Below are 19309 nucleotides of genomic sequence, written 5' to 3'. Positions count from 1 at the left end.
TCATGCTGTCTCTTTCCACCGAAAAAGTTCCCGCTCGCGAAGCAGCTGAACTATGGGGTGTCCTAAAATTAATCGCTTCATTTTGTACTTCGTTTTTTTTTTAATCCACGTGAATAAAAAACAGAGAACAACAAAGTGCAGAATTCCTTCTTTTATTAACGTTCGTCGACAATTACAAGCGAAACGAGACAGATGAATGATCGCACGTCATCCGGTGTAATCCACTCCTCCGGATCGAACTCGGCAACCCGGACAGAGAGTGCTGCGTAATGCACGCGCACAATCGGAGGTACAATATACACATAAATAATTACATATATAGATACAATTAGGCGCAGTTCGGTTCTATGTACATACATGCACGGTGCGGAAGCGGCGGTGTTCAAATGGCTTCCACACCCGACGTAACGCCCGCGTTCGAGTTGCGACAAGTTGTCCCGGTGGTTGAGCAATCCTTCAAAATCTGGCGCAAAGTACCAAGCGCACACTGTTCGGAACAGTTTTTCGCAGGACGCAAGCGACTAGAATTTCTCAATTTCTCAATCAGATCTAATCGTTTAAATAAAACATGAACGAGCGAGAACGTTGATTTCGTCGTTGATTTTATTTATCGGATTTATTTCCTTTCAATTTTATGGAAATCAAATTAATTAATTTTTGTCAAATTGGATTATTTACTGATTGACGCCTCAAATCGCTGTTCTGTGCGGATAGTTTGAAGCTCTATTAATACCAGAACAATGCTGTTGAGGGATCACTCGAACCTCGGCAACGAAATCATCGTCCGTCATCAATTGCGAGAGAACGCACGGAATGAGCCGTAAGTCGCGCGCCTCAAAAATCGAAGAAGTTACAATTACAAACTTGTATAAATAAATAATGCACTCGTGGTGGAACCGTTTTTCCCGGCTAATTCTTGCAATCTTGAATTGTAGAAAGAGGGAGATATTGCACGCGATTTACGGCGCACGCGGTGCGCGTAATACATCAAATCCGCGCGCAGGAGACACGATACATAACAATTGCATAAATTATCTTACGTCGTATATCGCATACATGCGACTCTCCGCCCGCTCGCAACAAACAAAGAGAAATCACTATTCCGGAAGAAACGATAGATCTCGAGGAGCGAACGTTCGCATTCTCCTCGCCTTACCCTAAGTGATGAAATAAATACTAATATCGGTTAGTCAATCGTGGAATATTCGTCAAATCAGCGTGACGGATGTTAGACGCGACGGAGTGGTCGCAAAAAGCTTTTCTAGTGCTCGATCTTCTGGTTATACATACACCTCTTCCGCTCTCCTCTAATTCACTTACTTCTGGCTAAAGAAAAATGCAATTAAAACTCGATTTTCTCAATGAACAAGCTAAATTTCGAGAACCTAGGAGCTCCGATGAGGATCAAGGGAGCGAGTAACAAGGAAAAAACGCGAGCTCGATTCCCCAAAAGTCGAAGATACGGCCTCAAGCAATATATATATGTACAGGCTAATACAATGCAGCGGCACGAACGTGTTCCACTCGTGCACTCACTTCGAGATAACCAATAAAAGCGACTAATAATTTTTTCGATCGAAACTATCCTTACTATCTATCGTATAAGTATCTATGTGTGACAAAATACCCGATCATTGATAAAACTAAAGCGCCTCGCGGAGCTTTCTATTGCAACGAATCTATGTATCTTACAGATAGCAGCACGACTCCCGGGGAATCCTCAGGAACAAATTCGCGTCGCGCAATCTCTCGGATTACGCGGAACCCGTGTAGAAACTATTGCCGATAATCCGCGTCCCCATCGCACATACGGTCTTCGCAGCAGGACTGTTCGGCCTTTACAACTGTTTAATTTGTCTAACAAAACGAGACACCGTAGGTGAGATTTGAGAAACGGACGGCCATACGTGCATAATGAAACCCAATTGTTCAGAGTGCTAGTATTATCAATTAAGTACCAACGAGCGCGCCAGAATCGGCGACGGCGCTCCTGGTTGACGCGAATTATTTTAACTAGACTTGCACCAACGGCTTCGATCAGCTAAACATCAAAAGATTCACACAGAACGAACGAAGTTAGCGCTGGAGCCCGGATTACACAGAATTCCCTTACAGCTAACTTAATTGCGTAATTCAAAATAATACTAAATTGATATGCTTTTAAAAGCTTGATATAATAAATATGGAATCATTTGGTTTTTTCTATCCATTGGCAAAAACATTCCTCAACTTTCAATGCTGTTGAACTAGTTTATTTCTCGTGGAAAATCCGCCGGCCAAGAGACGTTTGTGTAAACCAGGCTCGATCGATGCAGCCAACGCAAAAGAGCGAGCGAACTGCTTCCGCTTGCGAGCGAATTCGTTCTGCAGCTCCACGCTGACATTCTTGCTGGACATTCAAACGTTGAAACGCGTTTCCGAGCCATCAGCGAGCATCAGGGTGACCGTGCGATTGTTAATCCAGATCAACCGTGCCAAACGCATGGGATTTAACCGGGCCACGTCGTTAATAGGCGCGGTACTGTAAGACTTCACGCAGCGAGTCTGCGAGTTGCCCAAACCGAACATGCCGCTGCTAGTTTGCTGGAAATTTCGAAAGAGCCAGTAATGTAAAAAAGAAAATATTTTTAAGATGAAGAAAATATTTTTATCAAATATTACAAGGAATAGTGTAATAATTAAATGCTAATAACGAAAGAGGGAAAAAGAACTGACTATTATAAAATAGTTTTATCACGTTTACTCACTTGCCAGAAACAGAGTTTGTTCTCGGAACAGGAATAACTGACGAGGAACTTTCCTTCCGGTGAGAAGGCCAAAGCAGTGACTGGTGCAGAATGAGCCGGGACGGTTTGACATTTGACGTTACCTCGCAATTCGTACAACGCCAGCTGGCCATTGCGACCACCGACTGCTATCCTGCGCGTTGCCGGACAGTGACTGACCTGTAGGTGAGAAAAGAATAAGCTTTAATTTTCCTTTCAAACAAATGAACGTTTATACGTTTTAGGTGTAAGAAAATCACACTTATCGAATCAGTCGTAGCAACTTACTTGATTAAATCTACACACTGCCGGGAATACTTCGTTTAAGGGTTTCATTTTCAAGTGGCCTGGATCGAGGCAATGTAGAATGATATCCATGACCTGCAAACGGTATTAATTATGTATATGGAATACTCCTGCATCTTTTTAAATCCTTAAATCTTTTTGTTTTATTTTTTTATCCTTTTTAAATCTTTTTCTAACAATTACCTTTAATTAAGTTTAAAACAAAAAATGAAATCAATACCTCCACAAGAAGATCGCTCATCTCGCTTTGCATCTTGTCGATCAGCTGTTCGACGATCCTGAGAATTTCCGGTTTTGCTCTAGTCAAGACGCTCGTGCCTAAATTGACATTTAACGTCTGGGCATTCTGTTGGAGGGTATTGAACCTGGCTACCTCACGTGCCATCGTCGTGATGAAGGCGGCTGGTCTGGCGGTGGCGATCAGCGTCAAGGCGTGGCGCGCAGTACGGCAAGTGTCGGCCTGCGGTGTAAGGGGAAGGCCGTAGGTCAGACTTGGCACTAATTTGTCCGCGTCGCAACACATTTCCAGCAGACCCAGCAATACCTGCGGCAAAAAGCGCCATCGATAATTCAATAATTCAATCAAGTTCCAGTTTTAATAAATTATTATTTCAATCTTTAGGTTTTTTATTCGGTTCAGTAATAATAATTACATTGTTATTCTGAACACTAGTCTGGAATACCTTCATCTTACCTTCGATACATCGAGGTACGGTTCCCACACGGTGAATCCTCTACCAATAAGATCAATCGCAGCCCTCCGTAGCGCCGTGTGCAACGGCAGTTTCGGAGAGTGAGGCGCGTGCAATAAGTGCGTGAGCGCCATGCTGGTGTGCCTGGCGAGATTGTTATTTCCTATGCCGAAGCCTTCGACGATCGAGCTCTTCCGCCGTTGCTCGTTGTCCCTCTTCTGATTCGCGGTGGTTACATCCTGACCAAATTCAGCGCCTATCACGCCCAGTAGCACAACCGCCGTGGTCTGCTTTCGCTTTAATTCTGCCACGCTCGACGGCTTCCTGGCTATACTTATCTCTGCTGAGAAAAATGCTCGTTACTAACTCGTCGCTTTTCGGTGCTTCTCAAGAAAGGGCTCACCTTCCGCCAGCTCCTCCTCCTCATCTTCTTCCTCCGGTTGCGATTCAGACGGCGGCACTGGGCTGCCAGGTGCCGAACTTTGGTTCTGCGTTTGCGGCGCGATAGGCTCCTGAGTACTGTACATCGGTAAATACTGCGACCAGTTATCGACAAGCGCTTTGCGCCCCTTCGGGCCCATCCTGCCCAATTCAGCGAGCAGCAGAGCCTGCGCCGCTTCGCGAATCTAAAATGAAGAGGGATACTGAACGAAGTGTCACAAAAATAGAATTAGCCGATTAAACGATAATCGTTCAATATTATTCGGCGAAGAAATAAATCTATAATTTTGCAATCCCTGACACACGCCACAAATAAATTAGATAATTATTCTAAATAAAAATAACATTATATTCTAAATGAGATCTGACAACGAACCTCCACGCACTGATGTTGCCACCTTCGTGCCATCATCTCTACTTGTGGCCGCTTGAAAGTCTTCGCGCCACCCTGCACCGCGACCTTGTCAGGTAACAAAACGCAGTGCAGTGTTGCCAAGAGAGACCAACCCTGCTTGATCTGCGCTTGCTGTACCGTGTACATCTCTTCGTTTTCCTCTTCCGTTTTATTCCAGCTCATCGCTCCTCTGTTGCCCGGTCTGTGTTCATAAATAGTAAAATTAATAAACTAATCCGATATAATAAAAATATTCTAAAAATATCGAAGTATTGGCGTAACATTTATTTATTTATTAAATAATACATTTTAATTATTTTCTGCGATTAGACTCACCTGTGCATCTTACGGTTTCGTTCTTGCTCAGGTACAAACGTCGCGTTGTTCATTGACATCAAAGTGTTCGCCAGAGCGACCACCGCCAACAAATGATTGCTTGTTAAAGTCGTCGACAATTCCCAATGTGCCCTCGCCGTGAAAGCTCTAGTGAGCCTCTCCTGCCTGACCAGTTCAGCTGGTAAGCGTTGCTCCAATTGTGTGGCAGGTTCGCCGACCGGTTCAAGCTGCGTTTGCCAGGTGGGTAGTAGTAATGACATGTAGCCTGCAACATGAATGCCCCTCTTTCTAAATATTTCGTATCGCGAATATAAATATGTATTTTAAAAAATATTATTTTTAATTTAAAAAAACAAGTTGAAACAACCGATTTTTTTTTTAAGTAACATACGCCATCCTTTCGCAATCGAACGCACCTCCTTTGGACAGTACACCGAATGAAACGGGAACCATAGGCCGCAGTAAACCCAATTTTCCCTCGCAAACTCGGTCCAAGTCTGGATCCATGCCCCAAGCGTGCAAGAGACTCAGAAGCAACTGTGCCACTTCCATCGTCGCGTTTGGTTCGCTAAACGCACCGTTTCGTTTCAAATTGTTCTTCGCCGCATCGCTGTTACTCCAGTTTTCGCCTGTAAAACGGTCGAATAAACATGAACGTCGCGACAAATCGAAATAACGTCAAAACAATTATAACGAAAGTAAGACGAAGAATAATAATTTAAACAAAAAAATAGGTGCATAACGTAAACGCCTACTCACTAAAAATAATTGGTAAATAAAAAATGAAATACAAAATTTCTACACAGTTCTCGGTTGCTCTGGTGGAGTAACTGGAAATACACGCACATAGTAGTAAGTAACAGTTAATGTGTAATTTCCGAACAGACACATCTTACATACACATTACAAAATTAAAACCAAGCGGTGATAATTCTGCGAAAGCGTTACATTAAATGCTAATTTGAAAACTCTCAAGCGTGCATCTAGAGTAATTAAAACGTAAACGATATTCATATTTTTATTCGATAACTATTGACTATGCGAGCCTCTTAGTATCTATAATTACGACTGTAACTTGTGACTTATGATCCTATAATGGAATTGTTAACAACATAATCTACGCAAAACAGTGGGTATGAGGTCGTTTAGTATCTTGAAGAAGCTGAACGTGACTTCTATCGATTGATGAGTGAAAATCGTAAAGTGTAAGTGAGGAAAATCTAAAATACAAGGTAAGTCCGTGCGAGACACACCGTGACTGTAAACAGAAATTTGTCGTGGTCTAAGACACGATGTCTAACCTTTGCCGTCAAATGTCGACGGCTTGAGGCCGACGCTTTCTGCTTTAGCCTGTAATTTAGTGTGCACATTCTCCGCACCCTCCTTCATTTTAGCCAATATACCTACAGAAAGAAATTTGCTTTTAGATAGCATGATAATCGAGAAAATCAATTGTAACAAAACAGCTACCAGGTGACTAATCGAAGAAGTGTATAAAAGAAAGTTTAACACTCGAACCTAAAAGAAATCTGAAGCAATTCACCGAATTGAATTATAAGAGAGATACGTCTCTCCGAGAACATATATTTAAAAATCTGTAGATTAAAGAACTCAAACTCATGTCGAGGATTTAAAATTGTAAATATAAGAAATAAAACTGTTTTCAAGACCGCTAGGAAAAAGGAAACTGCTGCATATTTCCATGAAGTGTAATTACCAAACAAAGAAAACTAATATATTTCGGGAACGAAAAATTTCAAGTGATCATTAATAATATTATTAATAACACATTTTCAGTATTCTAAGAAAAAGAAAAGCGCGGAAATATCGATATACAAAGTTACAGCCTGTATCAAACATTATCGGACTCTGGTGATTGAATTTCGAAATTGCAAAAAAATTGCAAAACAGATAACAGTAATAAAACACGGTACCGTGACGATCCTTCTCCTTCAATATTCGTTCAACATCGCCTGCCTTATCCTTGACGCGACCGAAAAAGTCTATAAAGGAGGATACATTAATAAAGATATTTTTAATATTAATTCTTAGCCACGTGGAACTGTGAAAAAATGTGATCCTCTTAACCATAAATGTACATTTTCAGATACGATATACTTCGTTCTTAATTTAATAATTTGCATAAACAAAGGTACGCTTACCAACAATCTTCTTGTGCGCGTCAGGACTGGCGGACTGAGTGAGCGCTGCAACTTTCTGGTACTCGGCGGCGGAAATCAGGCCCTGTGCTTCTAAGGAACCGGGTGACATCGCACCGTACTCATCGCTGAGCAATTGTACTGCAACAGAAAAATTAATTACATCATTGTTACAGATTACCGTGAGATAAATAAAACTTCAACCATCTCTACAATAAATCACACGAAATCGCACGAAAGATGCGAGAAGCTGCATTACCTATCAGCGCTTCTATATCGAAAAACAAAATGTGACTCTCGGGGTCCTTCGGGTTACTCCTGAAGCCCTGAATCATCAGCGGTGAACCCTTGGCCTTTATCTGATTACCGTGATCGGGACCGTGCCCACCGTGAAGCTGCTGCAACTGATGCAGTCCCCTCTGCGTTGCGTGCCTAATGGCCGACAAATTCCGATGGCGCAAACCCCTGAGAAGCAAAAATTGGACGGACTGTAACGGAAAACGTAATCCCGAAAGATTTACTTCGCTGTGAGGGACACGCAAGATTCTCACCATCCGTGCTGCAAGATTTCATTTACCTAAAGAAATGCACGGCAGGATTAGCTAGTCCCAGTTCACCGCCGGCGGCGGATCCGCCGGCCGCAGCTATGGTATTCTCATCGCATGCATAGAGCACCTCTTCCGCAATAATACCTGAAAGTAAAGTACAAGAGGTGCTGTTCACGTAAACCTTACGCGTTCAAATATTTAAGGCTCTTCGAAAAATTCGAGATTGCGAGAACTGAAAGGTTCGAGTAAAAAACACGTTCAGAAGACTAAAGTAGAGCTAACGAACCGTGCAGTACGCGATCCAAGTGACCAGTCTCCATTTGCCAGACGTACACAGCACCATCCGAGCATCCGACTATCATGAAGTCGTCTAACGGTCTCCACTTGATAGTCACGACTGGGAAAAGATGTCGCGATGCAAGAACGACGCATTTCCTTTCGGCCAACGAGAGTAAAGTGACGCTGTGATCCGATGCGACGCTGCAAACGCATTTCTGTATCCTGGGCTGCAAATGAAACAAGTCATCATCATGATGCAACAGTGATTTCACTACGACATAGCTTTTTCATATGTTAATTCTTATTTAATTTAATGTAATAATGTTTCTAATGAATCAAGACGACATTAATCATTGTCATATATTGTCAGAATAAAATTAAGCTGACAGGCGTACACTGCAATTGTCGGGTGGCACCATCAACTGCGTGATTTCGCCAGCGTGAACACAAAACCGGTGAATCAACGTGCCAGCGTACAGGTCCCAAAGGCAGACAGCAAAATCGACGGAACCAGAAACAAGATGAGTGCGATCATAACGAGGCGCCGCGCCGTGAGGATAGAGCAGACAATTTACTCGTCCCGAGTGACCCAGGAGAACCTGATGTGGCGGCCAATCTGGATGGCATGCGCGAAGAAAGATAAAGAATCTAGATTTAATTCCGCACCAAATTATATAATTAACTAATTTATTTAATATTATTATTATAAAATGCTTGAAGAGATTCTTATATTGTTTTCAATACTTTGAACATATATGAAGCTCATAGATGAATAATAGAAACACCTTACCATCGTACTGCTGATGATTGCCATGGAGTAACTGAAGCATCACAGTTTGCGTCGCCGGCACGATGATGATGCTACCGTCCTCACGACCGACAACTAGCCGACTTTGCTGCGGTAGGTAGATACAAGCAGTAAGCTTGATACCCTGTCCATCGCCGGAGTCCAACTGATCCAGTATCCCCACGGGAGGTGGCTTCATCGCATCCCAGGCAGCGGTGAGACTCGTTTTTATGGTTGGCGCCAATGCCGGTGGCGCAGATCCGTCGTTCTGGCATATCTGGGAGAGCTGTTGCATTGTCATCTCCGGTACCGTCCACAGAATAACGACACCCTCGCTGTCCCCGCGTAGCAGGTACTTGAGAGTCTTGTTTTGACGCTGCACGGTGACCAGTCGCATGGCCGGCGGGCAGGAAAGAGGCTGGAATACGCGAGCGAAACCCCGAGGACGTTAGAGAATCATGGAATATTAAAACATTCGATCAGAAACTCTTTGGGGATAAGATAAGGACCAGAAATCTTCAAAATCGAAAATTTATGGAACAAACAAAGACTTGGGAAATTTAAAAAAATCAAAGACTAGAAGATGTTTGAATACTATATGATAAAGGAACATTTTTTTACCTTATCCCCGGGTTGTGTTAGTGTGCAGTAAAGATACGGTTGATCATACTCGGCACCGGCGGTATGGAAGTTCTTGTTGTCCGCAACGCTACTGCATATTGCAGAAAAAAGATCTATGATTAGTAATTACTTCTGTTTCTATGAAACTGTAGGTACTATTCATGGACAATGTTTTCCGTCTTCAAATTATCGTGAAATATCAGATAGATATAAAAATTTTATGTTAAATACGCGTATGTTCGAGAACGTACACGTCCACAAATAGTAACTGTCTTGTCACATTGCAGAAGCTTTATATTGCAAACAGCTTTAAGTATGCGTGATTATTCGCCAAGTTTACTGGCAAGCGAACGCCGCAAGTAAACGCCTTCTCAAAAGCAATAGCAATTTTTTTACTATTACCAACGATGCACAAAGGTAAAAATATCTGTAAAACCTGGTTATCTGCATCTCAAAATTGGAACATTGAAAATCATTTTAAAGTGAAAAATCGCATTTTTGTTTAAAATTAGAAAATATTAAAATGTATTACTATTAGAAAAAGATTTTCTTTAATAAATTACAATACCTTTGTGGCACGTTCATTGCATTATCGCGCAGTTAGTAGATCAGTGCAAAGCTATTTAAAGCGAACAGAACGTGAGAACACAAATAATGAAGTATGCTACGATACATGATTCTTTCTCACATTTACCTTCTTTCGCGCACCTTTGCATTTTTGCCTTCTTTATTTAGTATCTATCGACTGTGCTTACAGATTTTCAATGATTACGGCGAATAATATACGCGTATCTCGTGCGCGATGACGTGTGCAAACGCATACGAATTTTTTTCGGTAAACATCGATGAAAATTCATGATAATCTCGCGAATAATAAAGGGCGAAAATATTGCCTGCATGGTCGGAGCGTCGATACATATAATTTGCGTTTACGTGATAAATTGATTTGTTAGAAATGAAATATGATGACATCGATATAGATTTAACTGAAGAATCTATCCTTCACGCATCCTTATTACCGAAGAAGGATGAGTGAAAGCAAATTCTGGTTACGAACACTGAGAAATAAAGGAAAATGACGAGAAAGACAGCGAAAAGTGAAGATTAGGAAAATAACGATTGAGAGAGAAAATAGTTATGGGGAGTATGTATTAGTGATAATGCGGGTTACCTGCTGAGAGCCTTGCCCTTCAGCTTGCTAGAACACCAGATCCCGCGTAGAATGCAGTAGATGTGTATAATATGAAAAAGTTAATTGTTAATTCATGTGCATGTACGGAAGTTACGTTCTGGGACTGTCCGTACTCAGCCGAACGCGAAATCCCGTGGAATCCCCAAAAGGTATTTTTTCTTAACTTTCACATGAAAAAATAAAAAATTCAACAGAAGAGGATTTTACTTCATTAATATTTTATTAATATATTATTTTCTGTTACGGATCACGACAAACTATATTTTTCGATATTAGTGTCAATCGTTACGTTCCACGTATCTCGACTTGCATCTTCAATAAAAAAAAATAGTAGGAACTATGTAAAGAAGGTAAGGAAAGTAAAAGTAATATGTTCTCTTCTATTTTATATGAAATTTAGTTATTAAATGAATTTTTTAATAAATGACGCCGAATATGTAGGCGCATGATATAATGTAAAAACGAGATGGAAAATAAAATATCGAACATGTGCATTGCCAGCAAGTGCTCCTATAGCATCCATTCCGAAAAATCGAGAGAGGAAAATTCATCTCCACATTTGTAAGTTAATGCGTCTAATAATGTGTTAGAAATTTACAAAGATACGACTGTTTTAATGATTTTTATATGACGCTGTCTCGCCTAAGACAATATGTATATATACACACACAAACGAAATATGTAATTAAAGATTAAAATAATAATAAATCTATGTAACATAAAATATTTCTGAAATCTTTTCTCTCTTTCGTTTCTTAAAAATATATCACATAAAACATGTTAAAGGGACGCTAATAACTCATTTTGCTTGCTATTTCAGCGCAGTGAGCAATGGTTAATAAATTGCGCTTTAATAACCGTAACCAAGCCGCTAAACTATCAACAAAGATAAATTTCTCTTTACATAAATATTGTTAAATATTATTGAGCGAGGGAACTTTGATACTTATGTGTGCGCGAAAAGAAACTACCTGTCAAGTTGTACCAGAATCCTAGAAGCAATAAAGGGATGAGCTAATCAATAAGATCCGATATTTCGAGTACGTCAATCAAGTTGTTACGTAATGTCACTCAACCGCAAATATTAATATCAGGATATAAGTGAGAAAACTTTGTTCGTTAAGCAATGTTATTATCAGCCAGGGAGGAGAAAAATCGAAGTGTTCTAAATAAAAAGTATATTTCTAGAATATTAAAAAATCCGTGACGTTTACCGACGAGATTCATTGTACGTCATGTCGAATGGGTACGTACTTTGCTGGGAGCTTGTACAAATATCCGTGGCCCTCGTCGCTCCACAGGATGACCCTGTCGGCGGCCAAGAAGTCGCCCGCCATCCAACGCTCACCGCGTGGAGCCGTTATCGAGCAGAGAACCGAGAAATCACCAGCGTCAAAAATCTGTGAAGATGAACCGACGATAACGATATACGTGTTATCAATCACTACTAATAACTGCATATAATACTGCAGACTATAATAGAAATCAAGATTTCTATTAATACATCTTGGAAAGAATGCATCTTGTTTTTCTCAATATTTAACAAGCTAATTCTTCACCAAGGAAAATTTAATTTCTCTTCACATGTATTATATTTTTAGACGTAAGAACATTCTGATCATAAAGTTTATTCAGCGTGACGATAATAATTACCTGCCAATATTTGGAGCACACAATGAGTACCGTTCTCTGATTATAGGGGCAGCAAGTCATCGCGAGTGCATTCAGACAACGGATCTGTTTACTTTCATGCTCGTACAGCGGCTCGCTATTCCGATTCTCGTGTCCCAAGAGCGTCCACACTTTGACCGTGCCCGTCGTCGTCAGGGCCAGCACAACGTCGTCTTTAAATGGAATGGAAGCGCCTGTTGCGCGTTAAGTAAATCTAGGAGAGAGCGTTGCAGCGTTTTAAGCGATAGAACGTTTCGTTAAAGAGTCAGTTTCCAAATAGTTTTCCGTTTGCTACAAATACAAAATTTGGCTAAATCTAATTTCAACAAATTAATACGGGTAATAATTATTGAATCGAGTAAAGCGACTAAAACAATGTTATAAGTAATTAGACATAGCGTCATTCTGATAGATACGAGTGTAACGCGAGCCTCGTCAAGCGATAATACGACATTCTGTATGCGTAAAGTGTATTTATGACGCGCATGCCAGCTGTTTTCGTACAGTAGAAAAAGCGTATTGAATTACGTATTGAATTACAACGGAGTCATGCTTTGGTTTGCGGACACTGCACGTTACTTGATTTATTTGAACAAGCATATTCAAGGAACAAAGTGTGCTGATTAAAAGACAGAAATTAATAGTTGAATTTAATTAATTTGAATCAATATTTTCCGTAGACTAATTCTTTTCTAGTATATTTTTCTTTTTTTTATATATTTATTCTGACTTTATGCATACGAAATATAGGTAATACTTGTTATTTATTGTAAATATAAATTTTACTACGATCAAAGAAGAGGCTGTAAATAGGCAGAATAATTGAGAGTTTATTAAGAATTAATCACATCAAATTAATTAAAATTAGCGCATGTCACACTTAACTTATGCGTATTATCTTCATGCATAGTGTCTTTCAAAATCTTTCTTCAACAGAAGTTATAAAAATATTCTTTTAAATTGCGTCTTTAATTTTTTTCAAATAGCTTTGCCTTTATATAATTTATTATTTATAATTACTAATTTTAACTAAGCTTTTATATAATAACTTAATTTATAGTTAATCATTTTAACTAAGTAGTCAATATCTTGAAACACATATATTTTCAATTCTAGCAATAGATATAGAGGATTAAACTTAGCAGTAACATATAGCATGCAATTTAATTGTTGTTCATGTAAAAATGTAGTATAATATATACTTACGAAATATATATAATAGAAATGTAATATCAGGTAAAAGTATTATGAAAGTATAGGGAATATCGAGTGAAATGCGATGTATATAAGTGATACATCATTCGTGCATACATGAGTATTAATGTGTGGAAAAATGTGAGTTAAGGAAAAATCGAAAAAGGTAGAGATGACGTGAGACGTTAATAATGATTACGTTGCTTGAGAAATGATGTGCAAAGAGACGCGTATGAACTAAGATTAGATTAGAAAAGAAGGAAACAAACGAAAAAAATGTGATACAGCCTCGACTGCTAGTACACTAGCACTAGCTTTGTGTCCATTTTCATTAACATGCTGCAACAATGTAACTATTATTAAATAATCAGTCCAAATATTAGATATTATATATATTAAAACAGCTACTGTAATTAAGAAATTACGTGTGTCCAAAATTTATTCGCACTTTCTTTATCTGCGTAATGTGTATTATCAAAAAGATATTTATCAAAAGGAAATCCCTTTTTATACCCCAAATATACGAAGCTTCTTGTGGTTAATTGCCTGAGTAAAAAGTACGTCGGAGTAGTAGATTACAAAATTTCGAGTACGAAAAAACGTCTGTACAAGTGCTTTAGCCATCGTTAGTTGTCCTCAACTCATACTAATGTGCAGTCATTCTCGTTATTGGTATGTAAATGGTAAGGACCATTATCCAACTTAACTATAATCTCACTCAAGTGTACAAGAAACAATAAGAAAAGAGAATCTTTACCATTAGTATGTATCCGCAAGTTGTCTACTTAGAAAAGAACGCGTAAGTACACAGGATAATGAAATGCCAGAAGATACTGTTTCACATATTTTTGTTCTTTTACTCGTGAAAACATACTTTCGCGTAAGATTCATTGTGTAGAAAACAATTTTCGTCGCGAGAAGTACCGGATAGGTTTTCAAAATTTTTTTAATTCTTTCAATCTAAACACCGCACTAAATCCTAGCGCGAGAAGATACGAGATTCACCGTATCGCGATCGATCTTTATACAGTATCTGTTGGCACAGAAGTTGATAGAAGGTAGGCGTTTTATGGTATAAAGCGTAGGTGTGATGGAGTGTAACTAACTTGTATGCACGTAGAACCGACCTTTCCGTTTGGCCGGCCGCAAAACGTGCAAAGCGCTAATCCAGTCTGGATTGACGCGAGAGCTCAGAGTAAACAACACCTCCAGACTGAATGGGTCCATCACCAAAACCTCAGGATAGTATCTGAAGCAATAAAAGAATAGCGATAAGGCGAAACGTTTCCTGATGAACATCAACGATCACGATATTTACCCGGAGCAGAACAGTCTGACGTCCTCTCCGCCCGCGGAAACGTAAGGTAACATCTGTGTGTGAACGTTGTTAAGTTTCACCGCTTCGCGACATTTTCCATCAACCAGATCCCAGGTGCACATCTCTCCGCTCTCGCTGCTGCTGACAATGAAGTTCTGTTCCATTACGACGCTGGCTCGGCTGAGGCACATTATGGGCGCAGTGTGTCCAACGAGCAAACACCTCGGCGTCATCTATATTAAAAATCACATTCATAAGATACGTTAGAAATAAAAATATTCTTACTAAAATATTATTGTCCTGTCAGGCAAGGATCTGGTACCTTCAATGTTTCCGGATCCACTTGCCACAAGCATATTTGCCCGTCGTAACATCCTGTCACCAGTGTCTTTTGATCCCGCGACAAATAGACGCAAGAGATGCAATGGGTCGGTGCAATGCGTCCCCACAGCACTATGGGCACCACTAGACTGGTGCCTGCAGTCATCTTTGCACGCGATCTAACAGCCGTTATTATAAATTAATAAACAGGCTTTATCATTTTTCCTGATACAAACACTCCTCTTATTGCCCGCACATCTCATCATGTCACAGAGTCCAGAAGCTAATTTTGAAACGCATGAGGGCAAAGAGTGAAATAAAGAATCGCAAAAATAAATATTGAAGCAACTGTTTTAAAGCAAGCAAACTGTCAGCCGCATATCTTCCACGTCACCTGAGAAATATCGAAATGATGGGCGATTTCTGGCAGTAAATGTATTACAGAGGAGAGAATATACTTGAATACAATACTGTTATTGTCGTCAAACAGAGAAAGATAAACATACAGTACAATTGTCGTCAGCTATGACTTATTGATATATTATGCAAATAAAAATACGATGAGTCTACGAGTATCGAATTTCACTCGCGCAAAGCTTGAGAAATCATCAAACACATGAAATCATTTAAGATTACGGAGAGAGCTGATTGGAAACAATTAAAGGCGTCTGCTATATCAAATCGCGGAGATGTCATGAGGCGAGCTGGACTATCGACGTCGTCAATCCCGGAAACTTTAATTTTTCCAGAACGCCAACAGAAGTCATGCAGAAAGGAAGATGAAAGATAATTACCACGAGCCAGAGAACACCGCTGACAACCACTCGGAACGTCACAACTGGCGAAATTTGCCAAAACTCACACACCTCTTACTACGCTCTTACAAACGTCGCCATCTTGCTGTCGACGATGTCCGACAGTGCGACTGGGTGCGATCAGCTGTTCTATCTGAAAAATCTCTAAAATCGTCGCGCGAAATCTACGATCCAATAAGATCCAGTAGAAAATCTTATATCGGATGAATGACTATAAATAAATCAGTCAACTTCTAAAAATTACTTTTATCTCATTTTACTAGACAAAAGCTTTTAAATTATCCGTCATCGAGTTGTACTACAGAAAAATAAAAATTTTATTAATCTGCCATTGAATCGTGAAATCGTCTGACTTGAAAATAAAACTGACTCGTTATTGGGATATACTTGAAAATAATACCTGCTTCGCCCGCCATTGAGTCGTGCTACTACCTCATCCTTCAGTGAAGACTCGTGGCGGATGGTTTCGGAACACGAAATAGTAGTATTAACTCATTGATGGGTCAGACGCGGTCAGACCACCCAAAGGTCTCTCTCCTCGCACTTCTCGCACTGAAATTTGACATCGTTGCTAGACTTGTACAACCACTGACAGTGTAGCACTATTTTTGTAAAATACGAAGTTGCTAGTGCACACCGGTAGCGTTTGGCTGTACCATCGTTCGGACTTGCCGCAAGAAGTTTCCCTCCAGAATTGTCAAGAAGTCTAGAAGTATAAATACAATTAATGTACGAAAAAACGCGGCCCTGCTGACAGCACTGATCGCTCAGTAAGTGTCCGTAGTTCGGAGTACGCTTACTAAAAAGTTGATCATCCACGTGCAATCAAACAACTTAGATTCCATCACAAAGCAGATAATGTGATTTTAGTATTTCGATCCACTTATGACAGTAGACTAGGTTATGTAAGTAGAACGTAGGTAAAAAAATCTTCTAATTTAATAATATAAATTCTTTTAGCACGCGGTTTAAAGTTTAAACGAGAAAGTAATTATTTCTGGCAGTTGTGTGTAATATACAGCAGCAGCAAAATGAAGTGTCACTACGAGGTATTAGGAGTCGCAAGAAACGCTTCCGACGACGACATAAAGAAAGCGTACAGGAAGCTTGCGCTGAAATGGCATCCAGACAAGAATCTGGATAACACCGAGGAGGCCAAGGAGCAGTTTCAGTTAGTTCAGCAGGCGTGGGAAACGCTGAGTGATCCTCACGAGCGTACTTGGTACGACAATCATCGCGAGGCCATTCTGAAGGGTGGTATCGGAGATGATTACAAGGACGATTCCATCAATCTCTTCCCATATTTCTCCGCCTCGTGCTTCAAGGGTTACGCTGATGATGCGAAGGGTTTCTACGCCATCTACAGGAACGTCTTCGACAAGTTGGCAGCAGAGGAGACTGAATTCGCTGTTGATGACAAATTTGACGAAGAGTTACCCAGCTTCGGTGACTCGCAGAGTTCCTATGAGGATGTGGTGCACAGTTTCTATGCCTGCTGGCAAAGTTTCAGTACCAAGAGGTCCTACACTTGGTTGAATCCTTACGACATACGCAACATGCCGAACCGGCGCGTGTTGCGGCTTGCCGAGAAGGAGAACAAGAAGGTGCGCGAGAGGGCGAAACGCGAGAGGAACGAGCAGGTGCGCAATCTGGTCGCCTTTATTCGCAAACGTGACAAGCGGGTACAGGCGTACGCGGCGAAGCTGGCCGAGCGTGCTCGCGAGAACTCGCGAAAAGCGGAAGAACGTAAGAGGGCGCATCTGCTGGAACGGCAGAAACTGTTGCGCGAGTCCTCCAACGAATCCGAGTGGTCCAAGTTCTCGAACATCGAGGCGGAGCTAGAGAAGATCGAGACAAATTTGACGGAGCAATTCGAAGCGGACGATAAGGAGGACGACGCGCTTTACTGCATCGCTTGCAATAAAATCTTCAAGACCCACAAGGCATTCACGAATCACGAGAACTCGAGGAAGCACAAGGAGAAGGTCAATGCACTCCAAGACGTTATGCTAAGCGATGATAAGGACTATCCTGATAGCTCTCAGGAGAATAACTCGAGCTCGGAGTCATCGGTCTCGTTAAATGAAGTCAAGTTGGCAACGGATTCACAGATGCCCGACTTCTTGCTGAATCCTCCTGAAACCTCGAAACGATTGCACGATGAAAATAACGAGGATATTTCCCCCGACGAACTAATGTCCGACGACGAAGACGATTTAGGACCGATAAGTATGGGGAAAAAGGAAAAGAAAAAGAAGATAAACAATGAGAGTGTTACAATAGTTGCAACACCTGAAATGGAAGATATTTCATTTCCACTTACAGTGAAAAACGAGGATGACAATGTAACGTCCGAGGACGAATTGATATCCGATCAAGAGGAGGAAGAAGAGAGTCCAATCGCCAAAGGGTCAGATCGTCAGAAAAAGAAGAAGAAGAAGAACAAGAAGCGGAATATTCAAAATCCTGATCCTGTACTGGACCACGCCAGCGACGACAATGTGGAAGTCAACGAGGAGGCGTGGCTGTCGAAGAAACAGCGCAAGAAGTTGCAACAGAGGAAAGTAACGACTAAGCAGTCACAAAATGATGAAGAGACGCACAAAGAGGAGAAGCAGGAGGTGGAAGACGAGATCCAAGTGTCAGAGGAAGCAAATATTGTCAACGAGAAATTAAAAGCCGATAGGATAAAAAAAGCATGCAAGAGAGAAGAACGACCGAGTAAAGGCAAGAACAAGAAGGATCCGGCGGATATTGATGATCTTGCTCATTGCTGCGTCTCCTGTTCAGCCGAGTTCCCTAGCAAAAATAAATTATTTGAACACCTAAAGAAGACCGGACATTCTGTGCACATACCGGAATTACGAAGCAAAAAGAATCAAGAAAAAAAGGAAAAAGCGTCTAAGGGAAAAGACAGCTTGGACAAAAAGAGACGTTGATCAATGGCTGGCTTAGTAAATATTGAACTAGTCAATTATTTTTATAAATTCCTTGTTTATTAATAAATGCAATCATTAAAAACTAATTTTATTCGTTATTCATTATCCATTCAATATCTTCCTTTTCCCGTAATTTTTAATCGCGAAGTATTAGCTTATCGAATTATTATAGTTTAAATGACAAATTAGTTTTAATTAAAATCGAAATTTATTTATTTCTCAATAAGAAATATAATTTGATAAAAAATAGTATAAAGGTTTGCATTTTTCAGGATATACACAGAATCTCTTATCACAAACCTAAACTGTAAATGTATGTCACACGACTAGCATGACACAGAAATGAATATCATTCATTACGCAGCTAATCACAGGTGAGATGTGTGCTTGCTTCATCTTTAACCGATTAATTTTCAAGCTATAATTAATTTTAACACGAACATCTTGAAACGAACAAGATAAAATAATATGATAAAATGTAATAAAGTTTAACAAGATTTATACAAATTATTTGTTTTACATATGTCACTT

At 40.3% G+C, this 19309-nt stretch overlaps 2 protein-coding genes across 10 annotated transcripts; one reads left to right on the top strand and one right to left on the bottom strand.

Moving 5' to 3' along the window:
* Window positions 1–136: 136 nt before the first annotated feature.
* Window positions 137–15958, bottom strand: LOC105277236 (WD repeat-containing protein 7). 9 transcript variants are annotated; one of them, XM_011335463.3, is made up of 26 exons: window positions 15819–15958; window positions 15026–15203; window positions 14704–14936; window positions 14513–14634; window positions 12174–12364; window positions 11775–11920; window positions 11492–11512; window positions 10500–10526; window positions 9329–9419; window positions 8711–9125; window positions 8316–8536; window positions 7928–8147; window positions 7671–7785; window positions 7353–7558; window positions 7097–7234; window positions 6869–6937; window positions 6236–6337; window positions 5351–5563; window positions 4935–5199; window positions 4581–4800; window positions 4167–4389; window positions 3766–4106; window positions 3292–3615; window positions 3054–3146; window positions 2748–2945; window positions 137–2583 (listed from the first exon to the last, which is right to left on the bottom strand). In XM_011335463.3, the coding sequence occupies exons 2-26, from the start codon at window positions 15188–15190 to the stop codon at window positions 2398–2400; spliced, it is 4545 nt and encodes a 1514-aa protein (XP_011333765.1). In that variant the 5' UTR covers window positions 15191–15203; window positions 15819–15958; the 3' UTR covers window positions 137–2397. The 9 variants fall into 9 exon arrangements, with proteins under 9 accessions (XP_011333765.1, XP_011333766.1, XP_011333771.1 ...); XM_011335464.3 differs by having other exon boundaries at window positions 3766–4103; window positions 15819–15957; XM_011335469.3 differs by lacking the exon at window positions 6869–6937.
* Window positions 15959–16362: 404 nt separating this feature from the next.
* LOC105277238 (dnaJ homolog subfamily C member 21) lies at window positions 16363–19070 on the top strand. The gene is made up of 3 exons (XM_011335473.3): window positions 16363–16609; window positions 16800–18793; window positions 19051–19070. Exon 2 carries the CDS (start codon window positions 16871–16873, stop codon window positions 18776–18778), a length of 1908 nt encoding a protein of 635 aa, XP_011333775.2. The 5' UTR covers window positions 16363–16609; window positions 16800–16870; the 3' UTR covers window positions 18779–18793; window positions 19051–19070.
* Window positions 19071–19309: the final 239 nt, after the last annotated feature.

Source organism: Ooceraea biroi, chromosome 3, assembly GCF_003672135.1.
Source record: "Ooceraea biroi isolate clonal line C1 chromosome 3, Obir_v5.4, whole genome shotgun sequence".
In the NCBI taxonomy this organism is placed as follows: Eukaryota; Metazoa; Arthropoda; class Insecta; order Hymenoptera; family Formicidae; genus Ooceraea; species Ooceraea biroi.
The sequence above is the reverse complement of the archived record's forward strand: the minus strand, read 5'-3'. Positions and strand labels throughout refer to the sequence as shown.

What these genes read in the sequence shown, in the direction of transcription:
- LOC105277238 (XM_011335473.3), top strand. Translation starts at nt 16,871, where the DNA reads ATGAAGTGTCACTACGAGGTATTAGGAGTCGCAAGAAACGCTTCCGAC.
- LOC105277236 (XM_011335463.3), bottom strand. Translation starts at nt 15,190, where the DNA reads ATGACTGCAGGCACCAGTCTAGTGGTGCCCATAGTGCTGTGGGGACGC. An exon ending in GTCAGACTGTTCTGCTCCGG is followed by an intron (nt 14,635 to 14,703) that starts GTAAATATCGTG and finishes TTATTGCTTCAG; the next exon opens with ATACTATCCTGAGGTTTTGG. An exon ending in CTTGGATCGCGTACTGCACG is followed by an intron (nt 7,786 to 7,927) that starts GTTCGTTAGCTC and finishes CTTTACTTTCAG; the next exon opens with GTATTATTGCGGAAGAGGTG.